Source organism: Urocitellus parryii, chromosome 1, assembly GCF_045843805.1.
Source record: "Urocitellus parryii isolate mUroPar1 chromosome 1, mUroPar1.hap1, whole genome shotgun sequence".
NCBI lineage: Eukaryota > Metazoa > Chordata > Mammalia > Rodentia > Sciuridae > Urocitellus > Urocitellus parryii.
The window spans coordinates 188,223,356-188,248,795 of record NC_135531.1 but is presented as its reverse complement, the minus strand read 5'-3'; the positions used below and the strand labels follow the sequence as shown (position 1 = coordinate 188,248,795).

Here is a 25,440-nt window from a genome sequence, read left to right as displayed (position 1 = left end):
CCTGGCTCCTTCACCCACCTAAGCCTCCCCTAGCCCACCATGTTCTCTAAGGCCATTCCCTTTTGTCAGCACAAGAATAATAGGTATGGGATCAGCAGAGGAACACCTGGAAAAGTCCCATCTATGTCCCTGAATATTCATTCCATCTGCCAGAGAATAGGGGCAACTCCAGGGCTAAGGCTAGGGCCATGGGCAGGGCCAGGGCCAGGGCTGTGAGCAGGGGCAGTGTCATGGGCAGGGGCAGGACCAAGGCCAGAGGAAGGGTTAAGGCCATGGAGGCCCAAGGCTGGGGGCAGGGCTCAGGGCAGGGGCAGGGTGGGGGCATGTGACTCCTTCTGCCTGTTAGAGTTCCCTCTTGATTCTCCTCCCCATTGCCCTCACTCCTTCCTTCTGTGTCCATTCTCAACTCTCCTGCGACCTCCTCTACTGGCTTCGTGGGGGAAAACATGGTGGAATGACCCTGTGCCAGGATAGGGCCCCTCTCATTGGCTCTGGACTCTGAACCTGCCAGCCTCACCTTGGCTCCATTTCTGTAATGCAGGGGTCCCTCTCTGTGGTGCCTTGGGTGCGGGGTATGGTGGATAGTCTAGGTCTGAGGCAGGAGGCTCTTAGCATGGTGGCCCGGAGACCCAGGCTCTGGGGAAGCCCCAGGCTCTGGGAGTGATATGAGGCTGCAGTGAGGGTGGTCTCCCCCCTGCTGTGCTGCACTTTGAATTTTCATGGTGGGCAGGACTAATGGGAGCTATTTAAAACCAACTCTGGGCATTCACTCCACTGAATAACAAAAGTAACAATGGTGTCCAAAATAATATTGATGTGTTTGAAGTAAACGCATATCTTATCTCTCTTAGTTACTGTTTAGTAGTTTTTGTGTCACAGATTTGGAAACTGAGGACCCTGATTAATTAGTGAATAACCTGGGTGCAGGTCTAGATGGAGGTTCTCAGGCAGGAACAGACATACAAATAGCTGAGGGCATTCAGAGGGATGAGTGAGTCTTGGGTCTGGAGGAAGTGTTATGAAGGTCCAGCAGGGCCTGGCATCTTTAGGGAGGCAGGATGGTGGGGGTGCTCATGGCACCAAGGCTCGTTGCCCACCCACCCACCCACTCAGACCTTTGCTTGGCCGGGGTGGGGGGGGGGCGCGCTGCCAGGCCCTTTCCCTGCTCTCCTGGGCTCCCTGGCTCCTTCCCTCCCCAGCATGGGCTGCTCCTCGCTGAGTCAGGTAAGCAGGTGCTGAGGGGCAGGTGGGAGGCGGATGGGCCGGAGGGGCAGATCCCAGCACTGTTTATGGCCAGCATCCTGGCCTGTGCTGAGAATAGCACCCACACTCGTGTGGGGGCACAGGTGGGGCGGCTATGCTGACATCTTAGGACAGATGGGCCGAGGGCTGCGGCCAAGGGTGTGGTGCGTGCCTATGGAGACACCCTGTCCTCAGTGGGCCCCGCCCAGCATGAAAGAAGAGGCCAGAGAGGCTCCCTGTGTCACTCACACTCTGCTGCTGAGTCCTCGCTGCCAGTCTTTGGGCTTGGCACTGGGGGGGTGCAATGCTGAGGCCCAGCCAGGGTTTCTGGTAGTTGCTGCTGCGGGTCCCACAGGGACACTACTTTGGTTTGCTGTTTGGTTGATTTTGATGGGGCTTTGTACCACTTTACCCTTTTGACCAAGGGGACCAGGGTAAAGTGATGGGGGATTGCAGGTGTCTGCAGAGCTGTGGGTGGAGGAGGCTGCTGAAGGGCTTGGTCCCAGAGGCTGTGGGGTGGGATGACTTTTGTTTTCCCAGAGGAATGCTGAGCCCTAGTGAGTCATGGGGGCAGGTGTATGGGGTGGCAGGCACCCAGACAGGCATGTGTGGGCTGGGTGAGGGGGGAACTGGGCAGAGTGGGGACTTGGTGGATTAGGCTGTCCAAGGTTTCTGGCCTGGGTGGATGAATCTCAGGTCAAGATAGGGGTAAAAGCACAAAAAGGGAAAACCAGTCACCACTCTGTAGTGTACTGTCTTGTCTATACAGTCACAACTCACTTTTAAAACCCCCTTGGAGTGATTTCTTGGCTTTACTGATGAGGTTCAATGGCTCAGAGAGGTGAAGTTACTGCCCAAATGTGCACAGCATAGGCCTGCACTTTGAAGCCATTGCCTGCACTTCTTGTCCACTCACCAAAAAGGGCACTCTGTTGGCTGTCCAGACTAGTTACTCTAAGCTGGTCACTGCTCTGAGTGAGTCACCCTGGTGGGAAGGACTGAAGAAAGGAATGGTCAGGGAATGGGGAGTGGTCAGGCCCAATGGTGGGGAGGCTCTGTGGGCCCTGGCCATTGCATATCCATCTCTTCTTCTCCAGGTCCTGCTTAATTTTTGTTCAGAGATGTGCATCCTTCTTACCATGTCCCCTCCGTAGTGTGGGCTCCAGGGTGGGGACCTTGCCTGGGTCTCTACAGAACAGGATCAGGCACACTGTAGCTTCAGAGCACATTTGCAGTTTCTAGCCACACAGCCCAGGGGCCTAGGGGCCAAGTTCTGAGCCAGAAGAGAGGACTTACTGTTGGGGAGTGGGTTGCTGGGTCCAGGCTATGAGGGGCGAAATCTGGTGGGGGCAGCTTGACCCACTCCTAGAGGTTGGTGAGAAAGGGCTAGGCTGGTTGGGTGCTTGATTAGGGGTCTAGGTGGCCCTGGCCCTTCTAGGAACCCTGCTACCCACTGGTGGACACCTGGTTCTGCCGATGACTGGGCATTGGCTGGGCCTGGTGGATGGTCGTGGAGCGAGTCACCACCAAGCCCTGGGCCCAGCACTGCCTGGGCACTGCAGCTTCTCCATCTCTCCTTTAGCTGGCACCTCCCTCTTGGCTGACTGGCTCACCCTAGGCCCATGTGGCAGGTGGTAAGGGGTGGCAGGCCAGAGCCACGGGCTTGGGAGCCCATGGGCCACGTGCAAATTCTAGCTCATTGCTGACCTAACCATTGATCCTTGGTTTCCCCATTGTGGACCACCTCCTCCTCCTTTTAGATTTTGAGAACTCTTTTGACTTTGGGATGCCTTTGAATGAGCTGCTTTTGTGTCACCTCCTGCCCTCTGCTTGGCTGGCCCAGCTCCTTTAGCCCCTCTGAGCTTGTTCCCTCAGCCTCTTCCCCATCTTGACTCTGGCCCAGTTGCCTCTGCTCTTGCTGAGGGCTCCCTGACCCTCCCTAGCCCAGCCTGGCTTTCTCTGGATTCTGGGTGGCCCCACCCTGGCTGCTTGGCAGTAGGCTTATCTCTGAACTGGCTGGAATTTCAGGCACCCTGGGAGGAATAAAGGGAGAGAGAGGTGGGGGGGCTTCCTGGTCCCCCAGGGTCAACTGGACACCTTTCCCTGGGTCTGAGTGTCCCTTGCCACTGAAGAGGGAAACGTGGGGGAGGGGACCTGCCTTTTCCTCCCCCAATCCCCTCCACCCTCATTCTTTCTCAGGGGGTGTTGGCTGTCAGACACCACTGCCCCCCACCAGCTGGGAAGGCAGCTGGCCTCTTTGCACTTTGGGTTTTGACCAGCAAGTCACAGTAAAAGTTATTGTTGTGGGGCTGACATAAGTGGCCAAGTTTTTATTCAGTCAATTAAGGACAGAAGAAGGAAAACCAAACATTGGTTTTTCCTCTCACCAGTGTTTCACTAAGGAAAGGGAAAAATCACTCAAAAGAGGAGGGTGGTGGTCATTCTGGAATGAGAGCCTTCCTGGAGAGGCCAGTTGGCTTCCTTAGTCAGCTGTTGTGACCAGAGGCCCACAGAAAAGTGTTGATGAATCTTTGTGGTCTGGTGTCAGGGGACAGTGACTTCCAAAGCACAAGGACTTGTTCAAAAGACAGATCAGATCACCATGTGGGTGGGAGATAGGCTGTAAGCTTTCCGGGCAGGGGCCACCCAGCCTCATTTGGCCAGGAGGAACCTGGACTGTGTGTGTGTGTGTGTGTGTGTGTGTGTGTGTGTGTGTGTGTGTGTGGTATATCATTGCAAAGCTTTGTATTCTAATCCACAATCTGTGTTGCTTATTTCTCAAAAGTGTTTTCTTTACCAGTTAAATCCTTGGAATTTGGCAAGATGGTGCGGAATCTTGGGCAGTAAATGCCACACGGGCTGCCTGCTACTCTAGGTGCCTGTGTCCCCCAGCCTGAGAATCACAAGTGGAGTTTGGGCTGTAGAATTGGACAGGTGTGAGTCCTGCCTGGCTCTCCTACTGACTATCGGCCTGGGCTTTAGTTTCTTTATCTATAAAATGGGGTCAACAGTCACCACCTGAGGGAGACCCAGTGATATGAGCTCAACTGTGAGCGGGGTGTTAATTGGATCAGGTGTTAATTGGACCAGAAGGGGGTTTGGACCAGAGACTCCCTAAAGGGCCTGCCTTGCAGCGTGAGCTTTGTGGGGCTCAGGGGGAGGGTCAGTGCCTTCAGCTGGGATCTACATGGCAGGCGCATGGTCCAGAGATGGAATCTGATGGGGAAAGGGTTCCCTTTGGAACATTTTCCCTCAGGGGAAAGACAGTGAGATGATGACCTGTCCCCAAGCCAGCTCCTCCTGCCACCACCTCCCTGTCAGTGTGAGGAAATAGGTCCCTGGGATAGGGACGCAGAGATTTGCAGGGGAGAGAACTAAGGCCAGGGCGCGCGTCCATCTCTTGGACTGCGTGTGTTGTGTGTTGGGAAGCTGAGAGGGGAGGAGCCACACAGGGAAGGACCCTCCATTCTCTCTGAGAGGTGCTCAGCTCTTCTCAGGCCGGAGACCAGCTAGGACTCAATGTTGATTTCCCTTCCTCTAGTTCTTTCTCCAGCTCTCTTGCCTCATTTGGGGTTCTTCTTCCCCTGTTCTTCCCACCCTCAGCCTCTTGCCTGACTCCATGTCTTCCTCATGATTCCTGCTGTGCCTCCAGAGGTGGGCAGGGACCTCTGCCAGGGAGGGTGTGTCACATGTGTATGAGCACCACCTCCTGTCTGGGGGAGCTTGCACTGCATGGGGGTCTGATGGCTGGAGTGCATTTTTGCCTCCTGGGGATGGAACACTGTCCCTGGCTTTTTGCCCAGGGCCAGTGTCTCAGTGCTTATCTTTCTTAAAAAGTCACTGTACCTTTGGAAGGTAGAAGGCAAAGTCAGAGGCATGGCCAGCCAGCCCTGTGCTACAGAAGTCTAAGGGCTTGTTTTTGTTTTTAATCACCTGAGGTCTCTCCTCTGTTTTGGATTTGATTTCTGGGATGACCTCCTAGTGGCCCTGGGCCCTGCTTCCTGGGCTTCATTTCCCTTTTGTGACCACAGCGGCAGGGCTAAGGGACCCCACAGCCTGCTGCTCTCCATCAGAGGTTGTGCCCTCATCCTATTCCCTCTCCCTTTGGTTACCCTCTCCTTCCTACTTGGACCTACACTTCAGACCTAAACCTTGAGTATTAGAATTTCCAGCCTCTGGGCTAAGTGTTGCCATTCTGAAGGGGCAGAGCATCTGACGCCCCGCTGTGTGAGTTCCCTAAACTCTGAAGAGGGAGAGGCAGAGCTTTTCTGGGCTAGATGAGACATGGAAGCTCTCCCATGAGTGGTCCCACAGCCTCAGGACAAGAGTGACATCAGTGAAGAGGGCCCAGTCCTGGCCAGGTCACCTCAGCATCTGTTCCTATTTCCTCCTCCATAAAGTGGGACTGCCAGATGCCCACTTGCTACTGAAAGGAAGGGGAAGATGGGAGGTCCTGGCTGGAAGAGATCCAGACTACAGTATAGTCCCAAGAGTGTCCTGCAAGGTCACCCGACCACCCTGAACCAGAGCTTCCTGGAGCTCCACCATGCTCAGTCTCTGACTGCAGCAGCCTGTGGGCACTGTGGCCTTGGCCCAAGCACAGTGATGGGCCCAGAGGGTAGCTGCAGGGGCCCTGGGTCTGTCTCACTCTCCACAGAAAGACAAATCTGAGCAGCATTTGCTTATGGGCACCACAAAGCCACAGGGTCCTGGCTCTGCTCCTGTTTTTCAGTGTGGCTGAATTCTTTAGTGTCTTTGCCTTTCTTTTATTATCTCTAAAGTGGGGTTAACAATCTGTAGTTCAAGGAATGGTGTGAAGACTAAATGCCTAGGAGCAAAGACACCCCAGTAGCAAGGAGCATACCTGCCCACCAGACAGAGTCAGGACTCCTTGAAGGATTAGCTGGTTCTAGGGCTGAGGCAGGGATGGGACAGGCTGATCATGGAGCACCTTATAGTGCCAGAAGGAAGTACAGGAAGATGAATGGGGACGTGTCCAGAGGCTCCCACTGGCTATCTTTGGGATATTTGAGCATCAAAAAGAATAATGATGGAAATAGATTTATAACATATAGAATGCAAAGCCAAGATATGCGTTTGTATATCTTGGCTTTGCAAAGATATACAAATGCAAAGAGGGGAGGGTAGTAAAGATATGACTTTACTTTATCTTTACTACCCTCCCCTTAAAGGCAAGATTGAGGGAAGCTCCTTTTTAGAGAATGTTAGGGCATGAGGTAGAGTCTGGGTGACAGTGGAGTTCCTTGAAGATGACAGTGCGATACATCTCAGTGTTTAATGTGCATTCAGTGCACCAGGGGGTCTTGCTAAAGTGGAAATCAACTCAGCAGACCTGGGGTGGAGGTTGAAATTCTCTATCTCTACCAGGCTCTCAGGTGATGTGATACAGCTGGGGACCTCACTTTGAATAGCAAAGTGATTGCCAATCTATGTGCATTCACATGGTGACAGTGACTGTGACTAGCAGATGACTAGTTGTCAAGAGGAAAATTATCTCTCACATCTGTAATCCTAGCAACTCAGAAGCCTGAGGCAGGAGGATTACGAGTTTGAGGCTAGCCTCAGCAATTTAGTGAGACCTAAGCAATTTAGTGAGACCCTGTCTCAAAATAAAAAATAAAGAGAAATGAGGGTGTATCTCAGTGGTTAAGCACCCCTGGATTCAATTCCTAGTACTCCCTCCACATAAAAAAAAAAAAAAGGAAAAAAAAGTTATAGTTATTCTTGCTCCAGGAAATCTGGCAAACATGAGTCAAACCATGGGGTCAAGTTTAACATACCAGGTAGGGGCTATTCTGTGGTAATGCAGTTGGAAGAGGTCAATGTCACCTCTGTAGTACTCTTGCCAAAAATATGTTCAACCTCAGCATAATAACAGGAAAATACTCAAGTGAATCCAGAGTTTGGGATTCTCCAAAGGGCTGGTTTGTACTTTAAAAAAATTGTCAAAATCATAAAAAAATAAGTGATAAATAGGTGTGTGGGAAAATATTCTGAATTAAAGGATCCAACAAACAAGGCAATGTGTGAACTGTGCTTGGATCGCACGTTGGAAAGTGAACAAGCCATCTAGAGGTGAGGGACATTTTGGGGTTTAAGTAGGAATATTTGAATATGGACTGTATATATAGTCCATGTATGTATATCTATATGTATATAATATTATTAAATAGGTGTTAAGCATACTGGGGGTGCTTGTGCCATTATAGATATATAGAAAATTCTTTAAAATTTTTTTTGGGGTACCAGGGATTGAACGCAGGGACACTTGGCCGCTGAGCACATCCCCAGCCCTATTTTGTATATTATTTAAAGACAGGGTCTCACTGAGTTGTTTAGTGCCTTGCTTTTAATTGAGGCTGGTTTTGATCTTAGGATCCTCCTGCCTCAGCCTCCTGAGCTGCTGGGATTACAGGTGTGCAGCATTGCTCCTGGCTAGAAAATACTCTTAAGATCTGTGCTGAAGTATTTAGTGGTGAAGTCTTTTGGGGTGAAGGGTCATGGTTCTGCAGGTTGTTTTAGGTTTGTTGGGCAAATGTAAAAGGGACCAAACTGTTTTTATATGGAGAGATAAAAGCAACTGTGGTCAAATGGTAGCAATTGGTTGGTGGACCAACGAGAAGGGTAGATAACAGTATGTTGCACTATTTCAATTTTTTTTTTGAGGTTTATCTTTTCAAAATAAAAAGTTTGATGGGCATATGAAATATGGTAGTAAATGGTGGCTTTGAACCTCTTTTCTGACCCCTTTGCCCTCCTGCGGCTGTTGTTGGAGGCTGGATTACTGGAGGCCACCCAGACCCTCCACCTGGCAGTGTGGGAGTGGGCTTAGGCCACTCCAGTGTCTGAGCAGATCATGGGGATTAGGAGGAGTCGCTTGTCCCTCTGGGGAAGTGCCAGCTGCAGTCAGGAGTGTGCTTGGGAACAAGGGAACCTTGTGTGTTGTGTTTGAGAGATGGCCTTAGAGGGGGTTTGGGAGGCTGAGGGGCCTGGTGACAGGTGGGACCCTGCAGGATTGTCCTCAGGAGAGGCCAACTCTGCCCTCCCGAGTTTTGTGGGCCCAGCAGTGAGAGTCCTCTCAGGGCAGAAGAGAGGAGGGAAGGCCTTGTATCCTTTCTCTGCCTGGGTGCCCACCCACACAGACCCTGCCTCGTTGCAGGCTTGTCTTTTGATGTCCCCAGCATCTCCAGGCATGTCCCTCAAGGCCTCCGAGCTTGTGGTGGTGAAGACCTGCAGCTGGTGGCCCTCCCCTGTCTTCCTGGGAGTCCCCTTGAGCATTAGGGCAGAAGGACAAGGGCCCTGTTCAGTCAGCTGCAGCTCCTAGCCTGGCAGACCTGAGCTAGGTGTGGGACTGGGGGTGGGAGAGATTCAGAAGAGAAAGGCCCAGGGTGTCAGGGAGACAGCCTGAAACCAAAAGGCCCTGGACAGGTGGGCAGACCACTGATTGTCTTTAGCTTGATTCTGGGGATCCCCTCTCCCTTTTGCCTTGGAGAACTGTTTCCCCCAGAGGCAGGCTGGGAAAACTGCACCTTCTCTGGGGCCTTCTGCATGCCTCGCTGCCTGGGGAGCTTTGGTGTGAACTGCAGGGGCGTGAGGGCGTATATCCTGTCACTGTGGTCCCTGACCGCAGGCTCTGCTGGGAGGAAGAAGTTCGGGGAAGACACCCTGCCCCCCGGCTGGGCTCACTCTTCAACACCACCTTTCTGAGGCTGCAGCTGAGCCAGTGCTGGGAGGAGATAATGAAGAAGGTGAAGGCCAGATGCCTCTTCTGGGGTCTCAGCAATGTGGTGGTGGGTGAAAGGGACGGGGATGTGCATATGGGTGTTTGTGTGGTGAGGTGTGCGGATCATTAACTGGGGGTTGTCTCGGCCTCATCTCTGCCTCTTGCTGCAGGTGGGAGGGGGGTGCCTGGGCCAGCAGAGCAGCCTTCTGCCTTCCTGCCTGGAATCCTGGATCAGGGCTGACTGAGAATGTGACCTTGTCCCTGCCTCCCTCAGGCTTTCCTCCTGGCTCCAGGTTTGGCTCATCTCACTGGTCCTGGGTTCTGAAAAGTGCTTTTCCTTGCCCCAGTGCCTTGCTATTTAGGTGGTGGGTGTGTGTCTCCAAAGTGCAGGGGGCCTGGCCACTCTCTGGGGTGAGGCAGACAGAGATCATAGCCTCCAGGAGGGGATTGCCTGGAACCCAAGGCTCAGCCAGGAGAGGTCACACGACTGCTCATCTGAGCAGTGCCCTCCCTGCCTGATCCTTGTCCCTCCCTGGTCATGGCTGTTCCCGGCTGGATGACCTAAGACCATTGGTCCTGATTTGTCTGTACCCACCTGTCATGTGTCACAGGAGGTGAGGGGGAAGTGCTTGGTGTCTTGAAGTTCATGCAGGGGTGGGGGAGGTCAGAAGTGATGAGCAGCCTGTGGGGGCTTCCCCTCTCTCTGAGTTTGGTGGCCTGCACTGACATGTATCCTTGAAACTCACTCCTATGTTCAAGGCTGTTTAGGGGCTTGGCTGGACTCCCCATATCAACAGGAGAGACTGGCCCTGAGCTCTTGTTCTTGTCCTAGGCTGTGAATAAGGGCCACAATGCGGGGATGGCAGGGCCTCCTCCCTTTTCTGAAGTACATGGGACCCTCTTGCCAAGCCCTCATGGGCTCTGGCACCAGGAGGCACAGTGCCCTGTTGTGTCTGGGAACCTCCCAGCCTCCCAGGGGAGAGGCTGAGCCCTGTGGGTGTTTGCAAAAGGCGGTTCTGGAGCCAGCCACGTGGCAGCCTGTTGTCCAGCACTTCAGCTCCACTCACGCCTGGCCTCCGGCTGAGGATGTGGTGAGAGGAAGCTTTGATATGAAGTGACACTGAGTGGCACTGATAAGGCTTCCTGAACTAAATACTGGTTCTGCCCGGCCCTTCCTCCCTCCCTCCTTCCCTCTGCTAGCTAGGGGTGTCTAGCCAGGCTTCTCCTGTCACATGAACAAAGGCTCTTCTTTGTTTATTACAAAGTGAGGCACCTATGGTTAAGTGCAGGACAAATGTAAATGATGCTGGTGGTCTGGGGCCTGCCCCACCCCCTCAGCCTCCGTGTAACCTTGAGGAGGCTGTGAACAGGTCTGTACCACCCGGCCCTCCTCCTCTTTCAGCTCTTTCTCATCCTTCCAAACCCAGCTCAATTGTCCCATATTCCCCGAGTCCTGCTAGGTGAGGCCCATCCTGGACACTTACTGCCTGCCCTGTTCCCCCCCCACCCCCGGTCCATCTGTGAGTTGGGCAAGGGAGTGCCCACTCTTGGTGTGTTAAATGGGTGGGATGTGGACCCTGTCAGAGTAGAGGTTGGTGTGTGTTTGTGTGTGTGTGTGTGTGTGTGTGTAGTTTGTGCGCATGTGTGTGCATGTGCATGACTCACAGGTGAGTCTCCTGACGGAAGGCACTGGTAGGGATGGAGAGAGCAACCTTGTATCCCTGGGATGCAGACAGATACCGAGGTGACCAAGCAGCATTTAGGTGTCCTGGGTGTAAACATGATGTGCCTCATCTCTTCAGTCTCCCCTGTCTGATCTCTGCCCTGGCTACCACAGCCCCACATGCTTCCCTCTGTCTCCAACTGGGATGCTGCTCCAGCAGAGATTCCCAAGGCGGGCAGAGAGAGATGGCCAGTGCCCAGTGAGAGCACTGGCTTCCTAGGTTGGGCCAGGGAAGATGTAGCAGGGCAGTGACCACCTTGCAAAATCCGGTCAAGGTGGGTCAGGTGCTGGCTGGGCCCTGGGTGGGCAAAGTTGGCATTCCAGGAAGTGTGGCCCACCTTGGTACCTTCAAAGGGAAGACGTGCCAGAGGACATGGTGCATGGTGATCCGCTGGCCTTGGACAGCTGCTGGGCTGGCCCCCTTTCCTAGGGCTCCCTGTCCTTCTTGCCTCTTTATTTTTCCTCCCCTGCTATTATATCTTTCTCCCTCTCAGTGAGCTCTGGGGTTGGAGGAAGCATGGCCATGGGAGGGAGGGAAGTATGGGAGAACCTGCTAGCCCTCTGGTCAGGGCTTCCTGTCGGCCTCCTGATCCAGTTCCTGCCTTTTCCCAAATCCTTCCTGTCTCCTGGTCTTGGGTCTCCCTCTTTGCCCTAACCTTCCCACCTTACCTCTGGCCTCTGCTTCTTCCCCCAGTCGTAGCCAAAGAGGAACAACTGTAAATGACCGGGGTGGGGGTGGGAGGAGTCGGCCTCTGAGGTTTCCAGCTGAAGTAGAGCATGTGGTCGTGTGTATGTGTGAATGTACAGGTGTGAGAGTGTGTGTGTGACCGTAAGGACAGGGGTGGGCCGGCATTGCCTGTGGGTTATGAAGGAGGAAGCAGTGTGGCTGGAGCAGGTCACTCCTAACAGTCTGTTCAGATTGGGCGCTGATTCCAAGTGTCCTCAGACTCGACCTGGCCACCTCTGTCTGGGATGCTTACCTGCCAGCTCAGGGCTCTCTGTGCTCCCTGTGGTGGTCATGGCCCTTGAGCCCAGGCAGTGGACTCATGTGGAGACGTGGGGCTGCCCCGCTCCTGCTCAGCTCCCTTGCCAGCTGCCAGGTCGGGGGGTGGAGCTCCCAGGGAGGAAGTGTGTGATGAGCAACACCTGGCCACTCACTCTGTTTCTGAAGCCTCCCTCCTGATGTTATCCCTCCAACAAGCCTGTCCGAGGCTCTTGGCTGATGGTGGAGCCTGGATGGAGGGTGGGGAGGCTGTAAGGCCCAAGGGACTGTCTTCCTATCTTCATCCATTCTGTGTTGCTATAACAGAAAACTCCAGCTGGATGATTTATAAAGAGAATGTCTTAGTCAGCTTTCCATTATCCTAAGAAATATCTGAGATAATCTACTTAAAAAAGAGGAAAGTTTTTTTTTGGGTCATAGTTTTGAAGATTTCAAGCTGTGGTCACTTGAGCTGTTGCTTTTGTGTCTACAGCAAGATGGCACGTCATTGTGGTGTAGCAATCTGCTGGACTTGTGGCAGCAGGGAGGCCAAGAGAGAGAACAGGAGGGGCCAGGGTCCCAATACCCCTTTCAAGGGCAGTGACTTCCAACTAGGCCCCACCTTGTTAAAGTTCCACTGCCTCCCAACAGTGTACTGGTTGGGGACCAAGCCTTGAACAAGGGCCTTGGGGTATACTATTTAAATCATAGTAGAAAAGAAACTTATTTCTTATACTTCTGGAGACAGGGAGGTTCGAGATTGATTGAAGGTCTCCTGGGGAGACCTTCTTGGCAATCATAAGATGGCAGAAGATATCACATGACAAGAGAGTGGGCATGAGAGGAACCAAGTAGCTTTTATGGTTGGCTCTCTGTATCCACAGGTTCTGCTCCAACCAATTGTGGATTGAAAACATTTGGGGAAAAAAATTCCAGAGTTCCAACAAGCAAAACTTGAATTTGCCACGTATTGATGGAATCCATATGAATGAACCAATGTGTGGATGCTCCCTCCTGTATCTGCCCACCATTCCAGAGACTCTTGTCTCTCCATCTCCTTGAGCATCGTTTGCCTCTTGTCTTGTTCCTTGTTCTTGTACCGGGTAGCTAGGCCCACAATGGTTGTGTCTGTATTGGACGCGTGCAGACTATTTTTCTTGTCATTATTTCCTATACAACACAGTAGAACAACTTCTTACATAGCATCTGCGTTGTATTGTGTTCTCTAAGTAAACTAGAGCTGGCTTAAAGTCTGTGGGATGACGTGTGTAGGTTATGTGCAAATACCAGGCCGTTATTCTATAACATACTTGAACATCCACAGATTTTGTTATCCCAGGATATCAGCAATATAACAAAACCCGACTCTCGAAAACTAACCCATTCTCCTGATAATGACATTAATGCCTTCATGAGGTTCTGCCCTTACCTACCATTAGGCCCCATCTTCCAACATCGCTGCATTGAGGATTAAGCTTCCAGCACAGGAACTACGAGGGACAGGTTCAGCTCATAGCAGCTGGGAGATCTGTTGATGGTCCCAGTGCCTGGGCTGGGTGATATGGTCCGCAGGCCCCCCCTCATTCTCATCTGTTGTCTTGGCACATCAGCACCCTTGTTTTGGCTATTCTGCTTCTCATGATAACACTCTTCTCTCTCTGTCTTGGCAGGTCCTTCAGAAACTGGGGAAGGCAGATGAGACCAAGGATGAGCAGTTTGAACAGTGCGTCCAGAATTTCAACAAGCAGCTGGTGAGTGTAGTGACCCTTGGCCTTGGAGAGCTCATGGGAATTGAACTGTGGCTTCCATGTGGAAAATGGCAAGGACCAGATCTGTGGAGTAAGAGGGATTGGAGGGGGATCAGTGTGGGTTGGTGGTGTCACCAAAGACCTGGAGGAGAGGGCACTGGCACTGGCTAGGAACACTGGAAAAGAAGAGGGTCAGGGGATACTTTAGAGAGAGTGATGTGGGAAGGGGAGGGTAGGTGGGAGCGGGCACTGGCTGGTGGCCAGACTCTGGAAGAGCTTGCATGCCAAGCAAGTGGGAGCTACAGAAGCTTCATGCCAGGGGAGTGGCATCTGCAGGATTTAGTGTGGGGGCAGAGCAAACTGGATTTGATTTGGACATCTGCTGAGCATGATGGGTGCTGGGCTGAGTAACAGGCTCCAGGCTGGGTTCTGTGGATGATGGTGGATGCCTACAAACAACCCCAGGTGGCCTGTACGAATAGTTACCTTGTGTAGATGGAGCAGCTGAGGTTCTAGAAGTGAGGTGATTCATTCAAGGCCGACCAGTTTGGGAAGTGGATGCAGACCCCTACTTATCTGCTTATAAAACCTGGAGGGGGTTTCCAGGGCATCCTTACCAAGGACCATTCCAGGCTAGAGGCCAGTGACCGAAAAAGGTTTAATCACACTTGGCAGTATGGGGCAGTGGTTAGATATGAGGGAGGACTCCCCTACTGAAGGGAAAACCCTGAATATCCTGACTAGGCTGTCCTTGAAACTCCCTGCTGGAGATTTGCTAAGTCCAGAAAAAGGGGGAGTGAGATGAGCCTGTCAATTCTTCTTTCCCTGGGGAAGAACAAGGTAGCAGGAAGGGAGGGAGATCTGGGCCATGACTTTATGGCTTCAGAAAGGCAGATAGAGATCTACGGGACAGATAGAGGTGGTGGCCAGTGGAATGGGACTGGGCATTGGGAATGAGGTCAGGTTCTAAGCTCTGCTAAGAGTGGGGTTGGGTGGGCACAGACTCTTGATACTTCTTGTCCATGGCTGTGGTCTTTGACGCTTCCTATCAAAGCCTCTGTAACTGGAATGAAGCCCAGGGGAAGGGGTCTCCTTTGGAGACTACTGACAGCTCACTGACTAAGGGCTAGGAGCATTCCAGAGTGACAGAGAACAGCTGGGAGAGGGCTGGGAGCTTTCTGGGAGAGGGCCAAGGAGCATACTGGGAGAGGGCCAGGGAGCATGCTGGGAAAGGGGCCTGGAGCATGCTGGGAGAGGGCCAGGGATCATGCTGAGAAGGGGGCATGGAGCATTTGCTGGGAAAGGGGGCCTGGAGCATGCTGGGAGAGGGGGCCTTCAGCGTGCTGGGAGAGGGCCAGGGAGCATGGCTGGGAGAGGGGGCCTGGAGCATGCTGGGAGAGGGGACCTTCAGCGTGCTGGGAGAGGGCCAGGGAGCATGGCTGGGAGAGGGGGCCTGGAGCATGCTGGGAGAAGGCCAGGAAGCATGCTGGGAGAGGGCCAGAAAGCATGCTGGGAAAGGGATTCTGGAGCATGGCTGGGAGAGGGGGCCAGGGAGCATACTGGGAGAGGGCCTGGGAGCATGCTGGGAGAGGGGTTCTGGAGCATGCTGGGAGAGAGCTGATAGCATTCTGGGAGAGGACTAGGGAGCAAGCTAGGTGAGGCCTCAGAGCCAAGCTACCCTGGTCTGTCAGAAAGGCTGAGCCCAAGAGGCTCCCAGAGCAGGGATGGGAGCCATCATATCTGCTTGTCCCCCAGACCAGAAATTACAGGTGTTTTAAGACCCTCGTGGATCCCATAACAGGCCACATCTATTGTGTTAAGTTTCCTCAAATAAAATAAAGGCTTGAACAAGAAATCTAAAGCCTCAGTTCTGATTCAGTCTCTTGGAAGCTCCAGATATGTCCCCTTCTTAGCTGTTTTCCTCAGTTTGTGGGCAGCTCGGAAGTCCTTCTAGGGATTGCTGCTACTTGGATACTTACTATGGGCCATGAGGTGTTATATGTGTTTTGTAGACATTTCCTTGCAGCCCTTGAAATGGGCGCCAATATTCTCTTCATTTTGCAAATGTAGCACTTGAAGCTCAGAGAGGTTAAGCAAACTTTCTCAGGCCCACACTACTGGTTTGGGGACTTGGGGATTTCAATCCAGACCCTGGACCCTTGAATTTACTCTTGAGTTTCTTCTCTGGAGCTGACCCCCAGTCCTGAATGCAGGTGGCTGGGTTGGTGGGGAAGCTGTAGCCCCAGAGAGGGCATGGTAGCGTCTCCCCAGAGCAGGCTGGACTGTTTGGTGGAGGTGAGGAAAGAAAGCATAGATGTGGAAGCTGAGGTTCCCGTGGCCTGGCTCTAGAGCTGAAGCCACAGCATTGCTCTCCCTACTCCTCCCTTAGAGTGACCCCTTTTGAGTCCCTGGTCCTGGACAAATAACCACTCGCTGATCTTTGGGCAGAGGTACTGGGTAGAGATGCCAGGGCTAAAGATAGCCAGTGCTGGTGGCTTCCTGGCTGTGGGCTTAGAGTGGTCACCTGAGCTGGTGCTTTTGTCTGCCCCAGGTTTGGTGGGGTGACTGACTTATCTGGGGCCGGGGGTGATAGTGCTGGTGGACAGTTTTGAAGTCTCATTCAAGTGTTGGGGTAACCCTCCTGTGGTAGTCAGCTTTTTTGTTGCTCCGACCGAAATACCTGACAAGAACAACTAGAGAAAAGATTTCTTGTTTGCTCACCGTTTCAGAGAGTTCAGTCCGTGGCTGGCTGGCTCCATTGCTTTGGGTTTGAAGTGAGGCAGAATATCATGGCAGAAGGGTGTGGTGGAGGAAGGTGCTCAGATCATGGCAGCTGGGAAGCAGAAAGAGAGAAAGACAGGAAGGAACCAAGGATAAGATAGAGTCACCAAGGCACACCCCCAGTGACCTGCTTCCTTCAGCCAGCTGCTGTAGGTTGAAGATACTATTCTGCCGTATTACGTTTTCTCATGTTTCCCACCATAGACTGTTTAGCTGTTGGTAGATGAATCCACTAATGAGGTCAGAGTCCTCATAGTTCACTTGCTTCCCTAAAGCCCTACTACGGGACATTGCTGCATTGGGGACCACGTCTTCAATACATGAGCTTTTGGGGGACATTCCAGATCTAAACTATAACACCTTCCTTGAAGGTTATGACACCCCGTCAGTTCTGGATCTGACTGGTATATGCAGATGTCTGGGGTGTGGCATGAGTGTTGGGGTTGGGACTGGTGTGAGGGTCCCTGCCCTTGAGAGAGGAAATGAGGGAGCTGCTGTGGATTTGGCCTCAGCCAACCTACAGGGCTTGGTGGGGAGCCGGGAAATGCAAGATGGAGACAGTGCAGAAAGCCTGGAGACTCTCCTGCCTCTTTACCTGTGTGCCCCAGTATCACTAGGCCCAGCATTAGGGGTGGACAAGGGTAGCAGAGAATTTAGTCTTCAGGGAAGAAAATTTCTCCTGTGAGGGTGAAGCCTTGGAGGGGGTGTTGCTCACGTTTCCATCACCTGCTCTCATAATGAGCCCCTCTGGGCCCGTTTGGTGCTGGTCATAGGCCCTTGTCTTCTGGCCCTACACTGAGGGACCATAGGGGCCTACTTGGCCCCCTTACTTCTGGAGCATTGCACATCATTGCTGCTGGAAACCGTCTTGGCTTTTGAAGGTTGGCCAAGCTCTACTTCTTAGGGTCCCCTTGCAGCTTGCAGGACCCAAGACTCTCTGAAGTGGTGCAGGTCTGGTTTCTTCTTTAACGTGGGGCCCACCTGGGTTCTACTCACAGTGGACAGCCCTGGCTATTGAGTGAAGACTGATCCCCGAGCATTGAATGGTGAGGGGCAAGAGTCAGAGCTGGAGCCAGAGGGGTCCTTGTGGCAGGGGGCCATCCTTGTCCTCCAGACCTTCCAGGAAGCGGGGTTCTTGAGTCTGCAGGGGCTCGGGGATGATGGCTGAGCCAACCCTTTCTGGCACTGCCTCAGGTCCTTATTAACTCCCACAGGCCAAGTTGGGCAGTGGCCCCAGAATCTTCTCCTTCTCCAGCTGGGCTCTGCAAAGAGTGTGCTTAGAACCCAAGGAGCTTCCAAAAAATTATTTCCCAGGCATCCTGTATAGGAGGCTGAGGGAGCCAGTTTAGAAGTGAGCACACACAGTTCTGATTGGTCCAAGAGGGGCTGGCTTGGATGGGATCCAGGGTAGAGGAAGGCATTGTTCACCTCGAGGACTGACTGCCGAGTGCGGCTTAGGGATCCAGCTGCACAGGAGAGGCAGAGCTCTGGGCAGCCCCTTGCACATCTGCAGACTACATGCTTGCTTACAGCTCAGTGTTGTCCTGGAAGCACAAGAGGCCCTGGTACAGCCAGCAGCCCCGGTTAGTGCAGCTGCCCACCCCATGGGGAACCCTTTGCTTGGGTGTCGTCTAGAGGCAGGTGAGGATCAGGTCAGAGGTGCAGCTGGGTAGAGGGAGTCTTCGCAGGGAAAGAAGCCGGGTCTGGAAGATTCTATGATATCAGATGACACAATGGCATTGCATCATGAACACACTTGAATCCTCATCTCTCCTAACAAAGCATTTAATTGTTAGGTTAGGGAGGCAGTGTCAAGAGTGGATGGAGCTCTCCTCATTGGTCAGTCGGGCAGGGTGCACAACCCATCCTTGCTGGCATTCTAGAGAGATCTGAACATTCGTTTCTTCATTTGATTTTTAATCAGTAGCCTCACATTTAGGTTTGATCAGGGTTGTGTACTATATACTTGACCCTCCTTATCTGTGTGTTCTGAATTTGCAGATTCAGCTGATTGCAGATTGAACATATTTTGGGGGAAAACCAATAAAAAGTAACAACACATCTATAAAAAAAACCCCAGCACAAGTAAAAAGCAATGTAGTATAATGATTATTTACATAACATTGACATGAGAGGTGTTATGAGTCATCTAGAGATGGTTTGAAGTGTACGAGAGGATGTGCCTAGGTTATATGCAGATATGTTGCCATTTTATATAAGGGACTTGATCATCTGTGGATTTTGGTATCTGAAAAGGGGTTCTGGAGCCAATTCCCCATGCATTCCAAAAATCAATGTTCTCTATGGGCAACCGAAGGAATTTTAGAGAGGCCTTTTTTTATTATATAACATCTTATATGCTGTTCTCAGCCACCCCCCCCCCTCGCCACATGGCCCCACTTTGATGTGAAAGCATTCATTGTAGTGAGTAGGCAGATCCGTGTGTTCATGGGGGCCACATTGTCACCAGTTACTCATTCAGCAAACCGCCTGGCCTTGGAGGGTCTCCCTGGCTCTCCGAGTCTCTGTGTGACTCTGGGCAGGTTGCTGACCCTCTCTGCGTCCTTGCTTGTCAGAGGTTATGGTGGAGTTGAGGTGAGGTGTACCAGCCCCTGTGGGCAGCTGGTACACAGAGCTCTGTGTGCGTTGGGGAGGAAGGGCAGGCCTGAGCTGAGCCAGGGTGAGCCTGGGGAGGGAGGTGGGAAAGCCTGCTTGCCCTCCTTGGACTGACCTGCCTGGGTGGAGAGCATCTTCACACTCTTCAGGGTGACTGATCTCCTGGGACCATGGCTGGCTGCTGGGCCTGCGTCTCCCTAAGCCCTCTTAGGGTGAGGGGATCCAGAGCAAGGGTGTCTCTGAGGCTGGGATGGGCACCTGTAAGACCAGGAGGGTGCCTTTGTGGAACACAGGTCAGCCATAGCCATTACTGTTTTCCTGTGTCCCTGTTCCCCAACCCCCACTCCTCCTCACTTGTAGTCCATCTCCTGAGAGTGGTCTTCAAGGCCTCTGGAATCTGGTTCATGGGAGCCACTTCCAGACCACCTTTGATGTGTCAGGCATGGTCATTCACCCAGGCTCAGGGAGGCCACTAACTTGGGCCTTACTGCCTGGCTCCAAGACCTGTATATACTTTCTTTTCTTCCCATACTTCTTCTGGAACTTTTCATGTCTCATTGCTGGTCATCTCAGACCTCTTACCTGTTATTCTCCCCTCTTTGTCCCAGAGTTCAGTGTCCTAGGCCCCTGATTTCTTTCTTTTCTTTTCTTTTTTTGCAGAGGGAGTAGTACCAGGGATTGAACCCAGGGATGCTTAACCACTGAGCCATATCCACAGCCCTTTTTATATTTTATTTTGATACAGGGTCTCCCTATGTTGTTTAGGACCTCGCTAAGTTGCTGAGGTGGGCTTTGAACGTGCAATCCTCCTGCCTCAGCCAGAGCCGCTGGGATTACAGGAGTGTGCCACGGTGCCCAGCCTGGCCCCTGCTTTTTGTGGTATTGATGGTGCAGAAGGATGTGGAGCTGGTTTCACCCTCTGTGCTGGCCCTGCTGTCTCCGGAGGCCCTGTTCTCAGTTCAGGAGGCTTCACACTCTGTTCACTCGTGCTCTTCAGCCTTTTCCTCCACCATTCTATATTCTACATCCTTCCTTTCAGCTGGACCAGCGACTTTAGGGTCTTGGAAATGATTCCCCCCACCCCCCCGCCATTTGCACCCCTGCTGACACTGTCCCTTCTGGAGTTTTCTTGTCCTTGGAGGTCTGTGGTCCTCTGCCATTAGACCCTCTGTCTTGTGAGGGCCCACACTGGGGCCTCCTTCCCTGACACTGTGCTGTGGCAGCCCTCTCTTCTTGGGTCCTACCTGAGCTGGCACTACCACAGCTGGCTGTGACACTCTCCTGGCCTGGGCTCCTGTGCCTGTTGTCTGAGTGCAGTTTGGTCCTTCCACACCCAAATAACCTGCTGCATTCTGTTGTACTTCCGGCATGTCATCTGGTGCACAGGGGCCCTGCCTTCCTGCCTTATAAAGTGTGCATGGTGGGGAGACAGGGTTTTCAAGGCAGGGATGATGCCAGGAGTGCAGTGCTCTTCAGTGTGAGCTTGTGGCCGTAGCTACTGTCCTCTGAGGTGGGTTCCATACTGGCCCACTGAGGGGTCAGCCGAGCAGCCTAGTTTATCATGTGAAAGAAGCAGGGAGGAGAGTTGGAGATAGAGGGTGCCCCAGGCCCTCACCTGGTTCTCATCTCTGTCCACAGACTGAGGGCACCCGGCTGCAGAAGGATCTCCGGACTTATCTGGCTTCAGTCAAAGGTGAGGGAAAGGCAGGGCAGATCTGGCAGTGAGGGGTGATGGGGACAGAGCTGGGGATGGGATGGCAGGGCCACCTCTGCAATGGTGGTGGCTGTCACTGAGAGGCCACCTGCTTTTCTCTGCCCCTCAGCCATGCATGAAGCCTCCAAGAAGCTGAACGAGTGTCTACAGGAGGTGTATGAGCCCGACTGGCCCGGCAGGGACGAGGCCAATAAGATCGCTGAGGTGAGCGTGGGACTGGTGACCTCAGCCCTTCCCGGAGTGCACTTCTAGCCTCAGCTCCTGTCCCCTAGCCTCACCCTCTGGGACAAGCTGCCTTGGTTCCCCAGTGTGCACACACTGTGTGCCCTTGGGCAAGCTGGCTGTCATTCTTCTGACACAGTCACCCGAGGGGTGAGATAATGGATTGTGGCAGTCTCTGTGTATTATGACTCATGACTTACAAAGTCTCCTTCACTGACTACTCCTCCCTGTCATCCACGAGAAGCTGCAGGGTGGGAGTTGTTGCCTCTATTACAGATAGGGACACTGAGGCTCTGAGAATCCACTGAGTGCTTCAAGGTAGTGGGGCTGGGAAACCGGGATGGGTATGGCCCAGCTCCCTGCAGGCCCACTTTCATGCTTTACCTATTTCAGAACAATGACCTGCTGTGGATGGACTACCACCAGAAACTGGTGGACCAGGCGCTGCTGACCATGGACACGTACTTGGGCCAGTTCCCTGACATCAAGGTGAGAGTCCTCTTGATGGATCTGACTTGTTCTAGTCTGGCATCCAGTGGAAGGGGAAGGAGGAGGAGACCCAGAAGTGCTGTCCAGGGCTGGCTCAGGCCACAGCCAACTCTGTCCTGTGGGTGACATTCGCCTGGCATGGCATCTCATCCTTCTGGGGCTACTCCCTCTGTGGTCAGCCCACCACCTCTCCTGCTCCACAGAACTGGCCCTTCCTGTACTTTGGGTCTGAGGGCTATGGGAGGAGCCCGTGGTGTGTTACCTGTGTGTGGCCAGGTTGCTGTGGAGTGACTCTGGGACTGACTGTAAGGTGTGTGGAGTGTGAGGCCCAGGCGTGTGTTTGTGTGGAAGGGTGTGTGTAGTGGTGAGTGTTGCCTGCTATCAGGGTCTGCTTGTCGGGCTGTATTTGTGTGATGACAAGGCCAGCTGCCTCCATCAGGCTGGGTAAGTGCCAAGAGCTCTCGGTGCGCCAGGTCCTGACTGAGGCAAAGGGGACCTGGGGTGCTGTGTTCATGAAGGCACAGGGGTCTGGCACCCGGGAGGGTGACCATTATGCTGGGCTTTTGGTCCCTGGGTGCGTGTGGGTGTCAAGGTCATGCTGCCCCGGGAGCTGCCCCCTGATGCCTCAGGCTTCCTGTTACTGATTGGGGGTGCTTTGGGAAGGAGAAGAGGGGCCCAGCGGCATCTGTAAGGAGCCCAGTGCTAGGCCAAGAAGGTTCTTGGCTTCCATATTACTGGCTGGTGTTTTAAGGAAAACATTTGAGGCAGTGGGGCAAGCCGCTGGAGGGGGTGAGTTCCTTCTTTCTGGAATGCTCCAGCACCCAGGGTTCCCGCAGGCCTGAGACAGGCTCTCGTGGGTGCCAGGCCCCGCTCAGCCCCTCCTCCTCTGCTTGCCCCCCAGTCACGCATTGCCAAGCGAGGGCGGAAATTGGTGGACTACGACAGTGCCCGACACCACTATGAGTCCCTTCAAACCGCCAAAAAGAAAGATGAAGTCAAAATCGCCAAGGTAAGGGCTGGAGGAAGGGTCAGGGGAGTCTCTGGGAGGCAGGCAGATGGCGGGGGGGTGGGGTGGGGTGGTGGTGGTGATAGTCCAGGGTCCGTGGGCTGGGGTGGGAATGGTGCTGGTCCAGGGCTGCAGAGAGGAAGGCCCTTCAGGGTGCCGGGGTGGGGGCTCACTTGTGGCTCCTGCCTGCCCTTGGCAGGCCCCTCTGCCCTTTCTGAGATTCTGAGGCCCCTTTCCAGAATGAGAATAGACCTAGCTTGGGTTTCAGTGGAATGGTGCCACCACCCTGCCTGGCGCAGGGTGGACTTCTGTCTTGGGATCTGACGTGACCCTGGGTTGGCTGGAACAAGCTGGTGGGCTGGTCACAGTTCCGGCCACCACTGGCCACTGGGTAAGGGGGTTGGGATGGTGGGATTCCTCCCACCCTGGGGCCGGACCCTGCTTGCTGAGCCCCTCTGCCCTACTAACGACTCTCACTTTGCCTTTGCAGTTGGAATTCACCCCCTCCTCGTGCCCCCCCTCGGGCAGGTTCCTTTTTCTTGCTGCAGGGGCTGTCTGTCTGTGCATTTGGGGAGTGTGGGCTTAGTGTTTAACCTCTGTGTCTGTTTCTCTCTCCCCACCTCCCTCCTGTCTCTCCACTCTCCTTTGCCTTGACCTGCCTCCCTGCCCCCCCAGCCTGTCTCGCTGCTTGAGAAAGCCGCCCCCCAGTGGTGCCAAGGCAAACTGCAGGCTCATCTCGTAGCTCAAACTAACCTGCTCCGAAATCAGGTGACATTGGCTTCTAACCTTGCACGTGCTGGCGCCTTTCGGTCTCTCGGTCTGTCATTCTGTCCTCTCACTGGGCACCTGCCTGCCCAGCGCCCAGAGCTTCCCTGGGCGGGTGGGGGAGGGCTCAGCCCCTTCCCGGGGTTGTGGGGTAGGGCTGGTCTCTGAGTTGGCGGAGGTCGAACCACCATCAGGCAGGGGACTCTCAGACACGTCTGGTTTAGAAAATGTCCAAGGTGGATAGAGGCAGAGGGGCTGCCATCCACTGGAGATTCCTCTTTTGTCCCAGAGCTCCAGGAACCCAGGAATACCTTTGAACCATTTGTCGTTTCCCGGGGCTTCCGTGGGGAGGGAGGTGATATTAGGGCTCCTGTCCTGGTGTGAGCCGTCCTTCAAGTCTCACAGAACTCCACGGTTATCTGAATTGACCAGGGAGACATATCTGAGGAAGATATGTCCAGAGAGGCCCAGTCTCCTGCCCTGGGTGCCAGAGCTGGCTAGTGGCATAACTAGATCTCACCTGACTCAAGCCACTGGGTCCTTAACCTGGTCACTCTCTGGGGCTGCATGGGCTGGGCCCTGCCACAGCTAGCCCAGGACTGAGGTGACGGGAGGGGGCGTGGAGAAGGCTCCCTAGTCTGACTGGGATGCTGAGACCTGGAAGTCGAGATCAGGGTCCTGGAGGGTTGGCCTTCTGAAGGTTTCTTGAGGACAGCTGCTCAGCATCATAGCGTTCCTGGGGGGCTTCCTGGAGGAGGCTCTTTGTACAAAACTCCTGGGTTACCCCACCACCCTGGCGATAGATACTTCCCTTTTCTCAGTGTCCTGTCCTTAGAATGGGCTGGTGTGACTGAGACCACTGGAGACAGTGCCCTGTGAGAGGTGGGCCACGTGATTTTCTGTCCAGTGAAACCTGTTATTTTTCAGGTCGGTGTAGATGAAGCCTGGACAAGACTCCAGAACCCTTCATTGTGTGTGTGTGTGTGTGTATGTGTGTGTGTGTGTGTGTTGTTATGGAGGCAGGTGACAGGCTTGACCTAGGAGGTTGGGTTTCTCTCTGGGCAGCTGCCCTATTTTTCCTGGGCTGCATCCTGATTTCGTCATCTTCAACCCACATGTATCGAGTGCCTAAGATGTGGGAAGCTCTGGCTTGGTGTGGCTCGCTGCCCAATTTCTTACCTGACCTCTGCTGCCTGGTTTCTTTCAGGCCAAAGCTGGGGACTGACTTGGGAGGCACTGGGTGTTGATAGCCTCATGCTGAGGTTGGGGGTCAGGTTGACCCTGGCTCTCTAGGGCCTGTGGAGATGGTGGGGGGGCCTTGAAAAGACCTGAGTCTTCCTCAGTCAGCTGAGGAGGTAGAGGAGAGAGGGGCTGAGGGAGGATTGGGGTTGCTGAGCCAGAGCCAGGGTTCCTGCATACTTTCCCCTGAAATAGGTGAAACCATTTGATTGGCCCCCTGGGAGGCCATGGGGCCTGGGATGGGAGCCTTCCTGCTGCATTTGGGCTCTTGGGTGGGTGTGGCTGAAGATGCTGCTGGGTGGGGCCCCTGAGGCATGTGATCCCATCTTGGGACGCTGGGTTGTAGATGTTTTTCTTGCCCAAACTGGCTTTCCTACTTGTATCTACCCCCTGCTCTTCTCCCCTCCACCAAGCACTGGGGATTGAACCCAGAGGTGCTCTACCACTAAACAATATCCCAGCCCTTTTTAATTTCCTATTTTGATACAGGGTCTCCTATGTTGCCTAGGCTAGCCTCAAGCTTGCCATCCCTCTGCCTTAGCTTCCCAGGTGCCTGAGAGTACAGGGCCCCACCACAGTGCCCATCATGGGTCCCATTTTTATTTGAGCATATCCTACTTCTTCTCAGGCCTGTCTGAAAGTTGCAAATATGTTGGATTTGCTCACATGACCTGGGGGGCTGCTGGCTGGCCATGAGCTGGGAACTTGGAGCTCAGGGCTGCCCCACTTGTGGACTTGGCTTTGGGGAGACAGGGCGTCCTCTTGAGCTGTGCTCTTGGGAGCTGACCAGCTCCACGTGTCCCTGAGCTGGCTCTGAGGTGCTTTCTATACTTGCCATGGCCTCCTGAGGCCTTCCTGCATGACCTGGTGCTGATCTTGGATCTGTCCTTGACCTGTCAGCATATAGGGGAGCTCCAGGGCCTGGAAGGCCTCCCCTAGCCATGGACAGTCTCCCCTGCTCCCCCCCAACTCTCTGCCAACCCCAGGTGCTACTTATGAACCAGAATATGAGGAATGTGACCTAAAGGGATTAAAAGACAGGCCCCGACATCTGGCAGCTCACTAATGGACCTGCCCTGTTCTTTGCCATGTGGCTGCGACCTGTGAACAGGGCCTGGCGCTCAGAGGGCCACCAGTCTGATTGAGGGATGGGTGTGTGTTTAGATGGA

General features: G+C 53.6%; 1 protein-coding gene across 4 annotated transcripts in view; it reads left to right on the top strand.

Moving 5' to 3' along the window:
- Bin1 (bridging integrator 1) overlaps window positions 1-25,440 on the top strand; it is a 55,491-nt gene that overhangs the window by 14,248 nt on the left and 15,803 nt on the right. For all 4 annotated transcript variants that reach the window (XM_026388222.2, XM_026388230.2, XM_026388239.2 and 1 more), the window contains exons 2-6: window positions 13,362-13,442; window positions 20,475-20,529; window positions 20,660-20,754; window positions 21,166-21,261; window positions 22,163-22,270. In XM_026388222.2, the coding sequence (XP_026244007.1) occupies window positions 13,362-13,442; window positions 20,475-20,529; window positions 20,660-20,754; window positions 21,166-21,261; window positions 22,163-22,270 (435 nt within the window). The remainder of the gene's footprint in view (window positions 1-13,361; window positions 13,443-20,474; window positions 20,530-20,659; window positions 20,755-21,165; window positions 21,262-22,162; window positions 22,271-25,440) is intronic.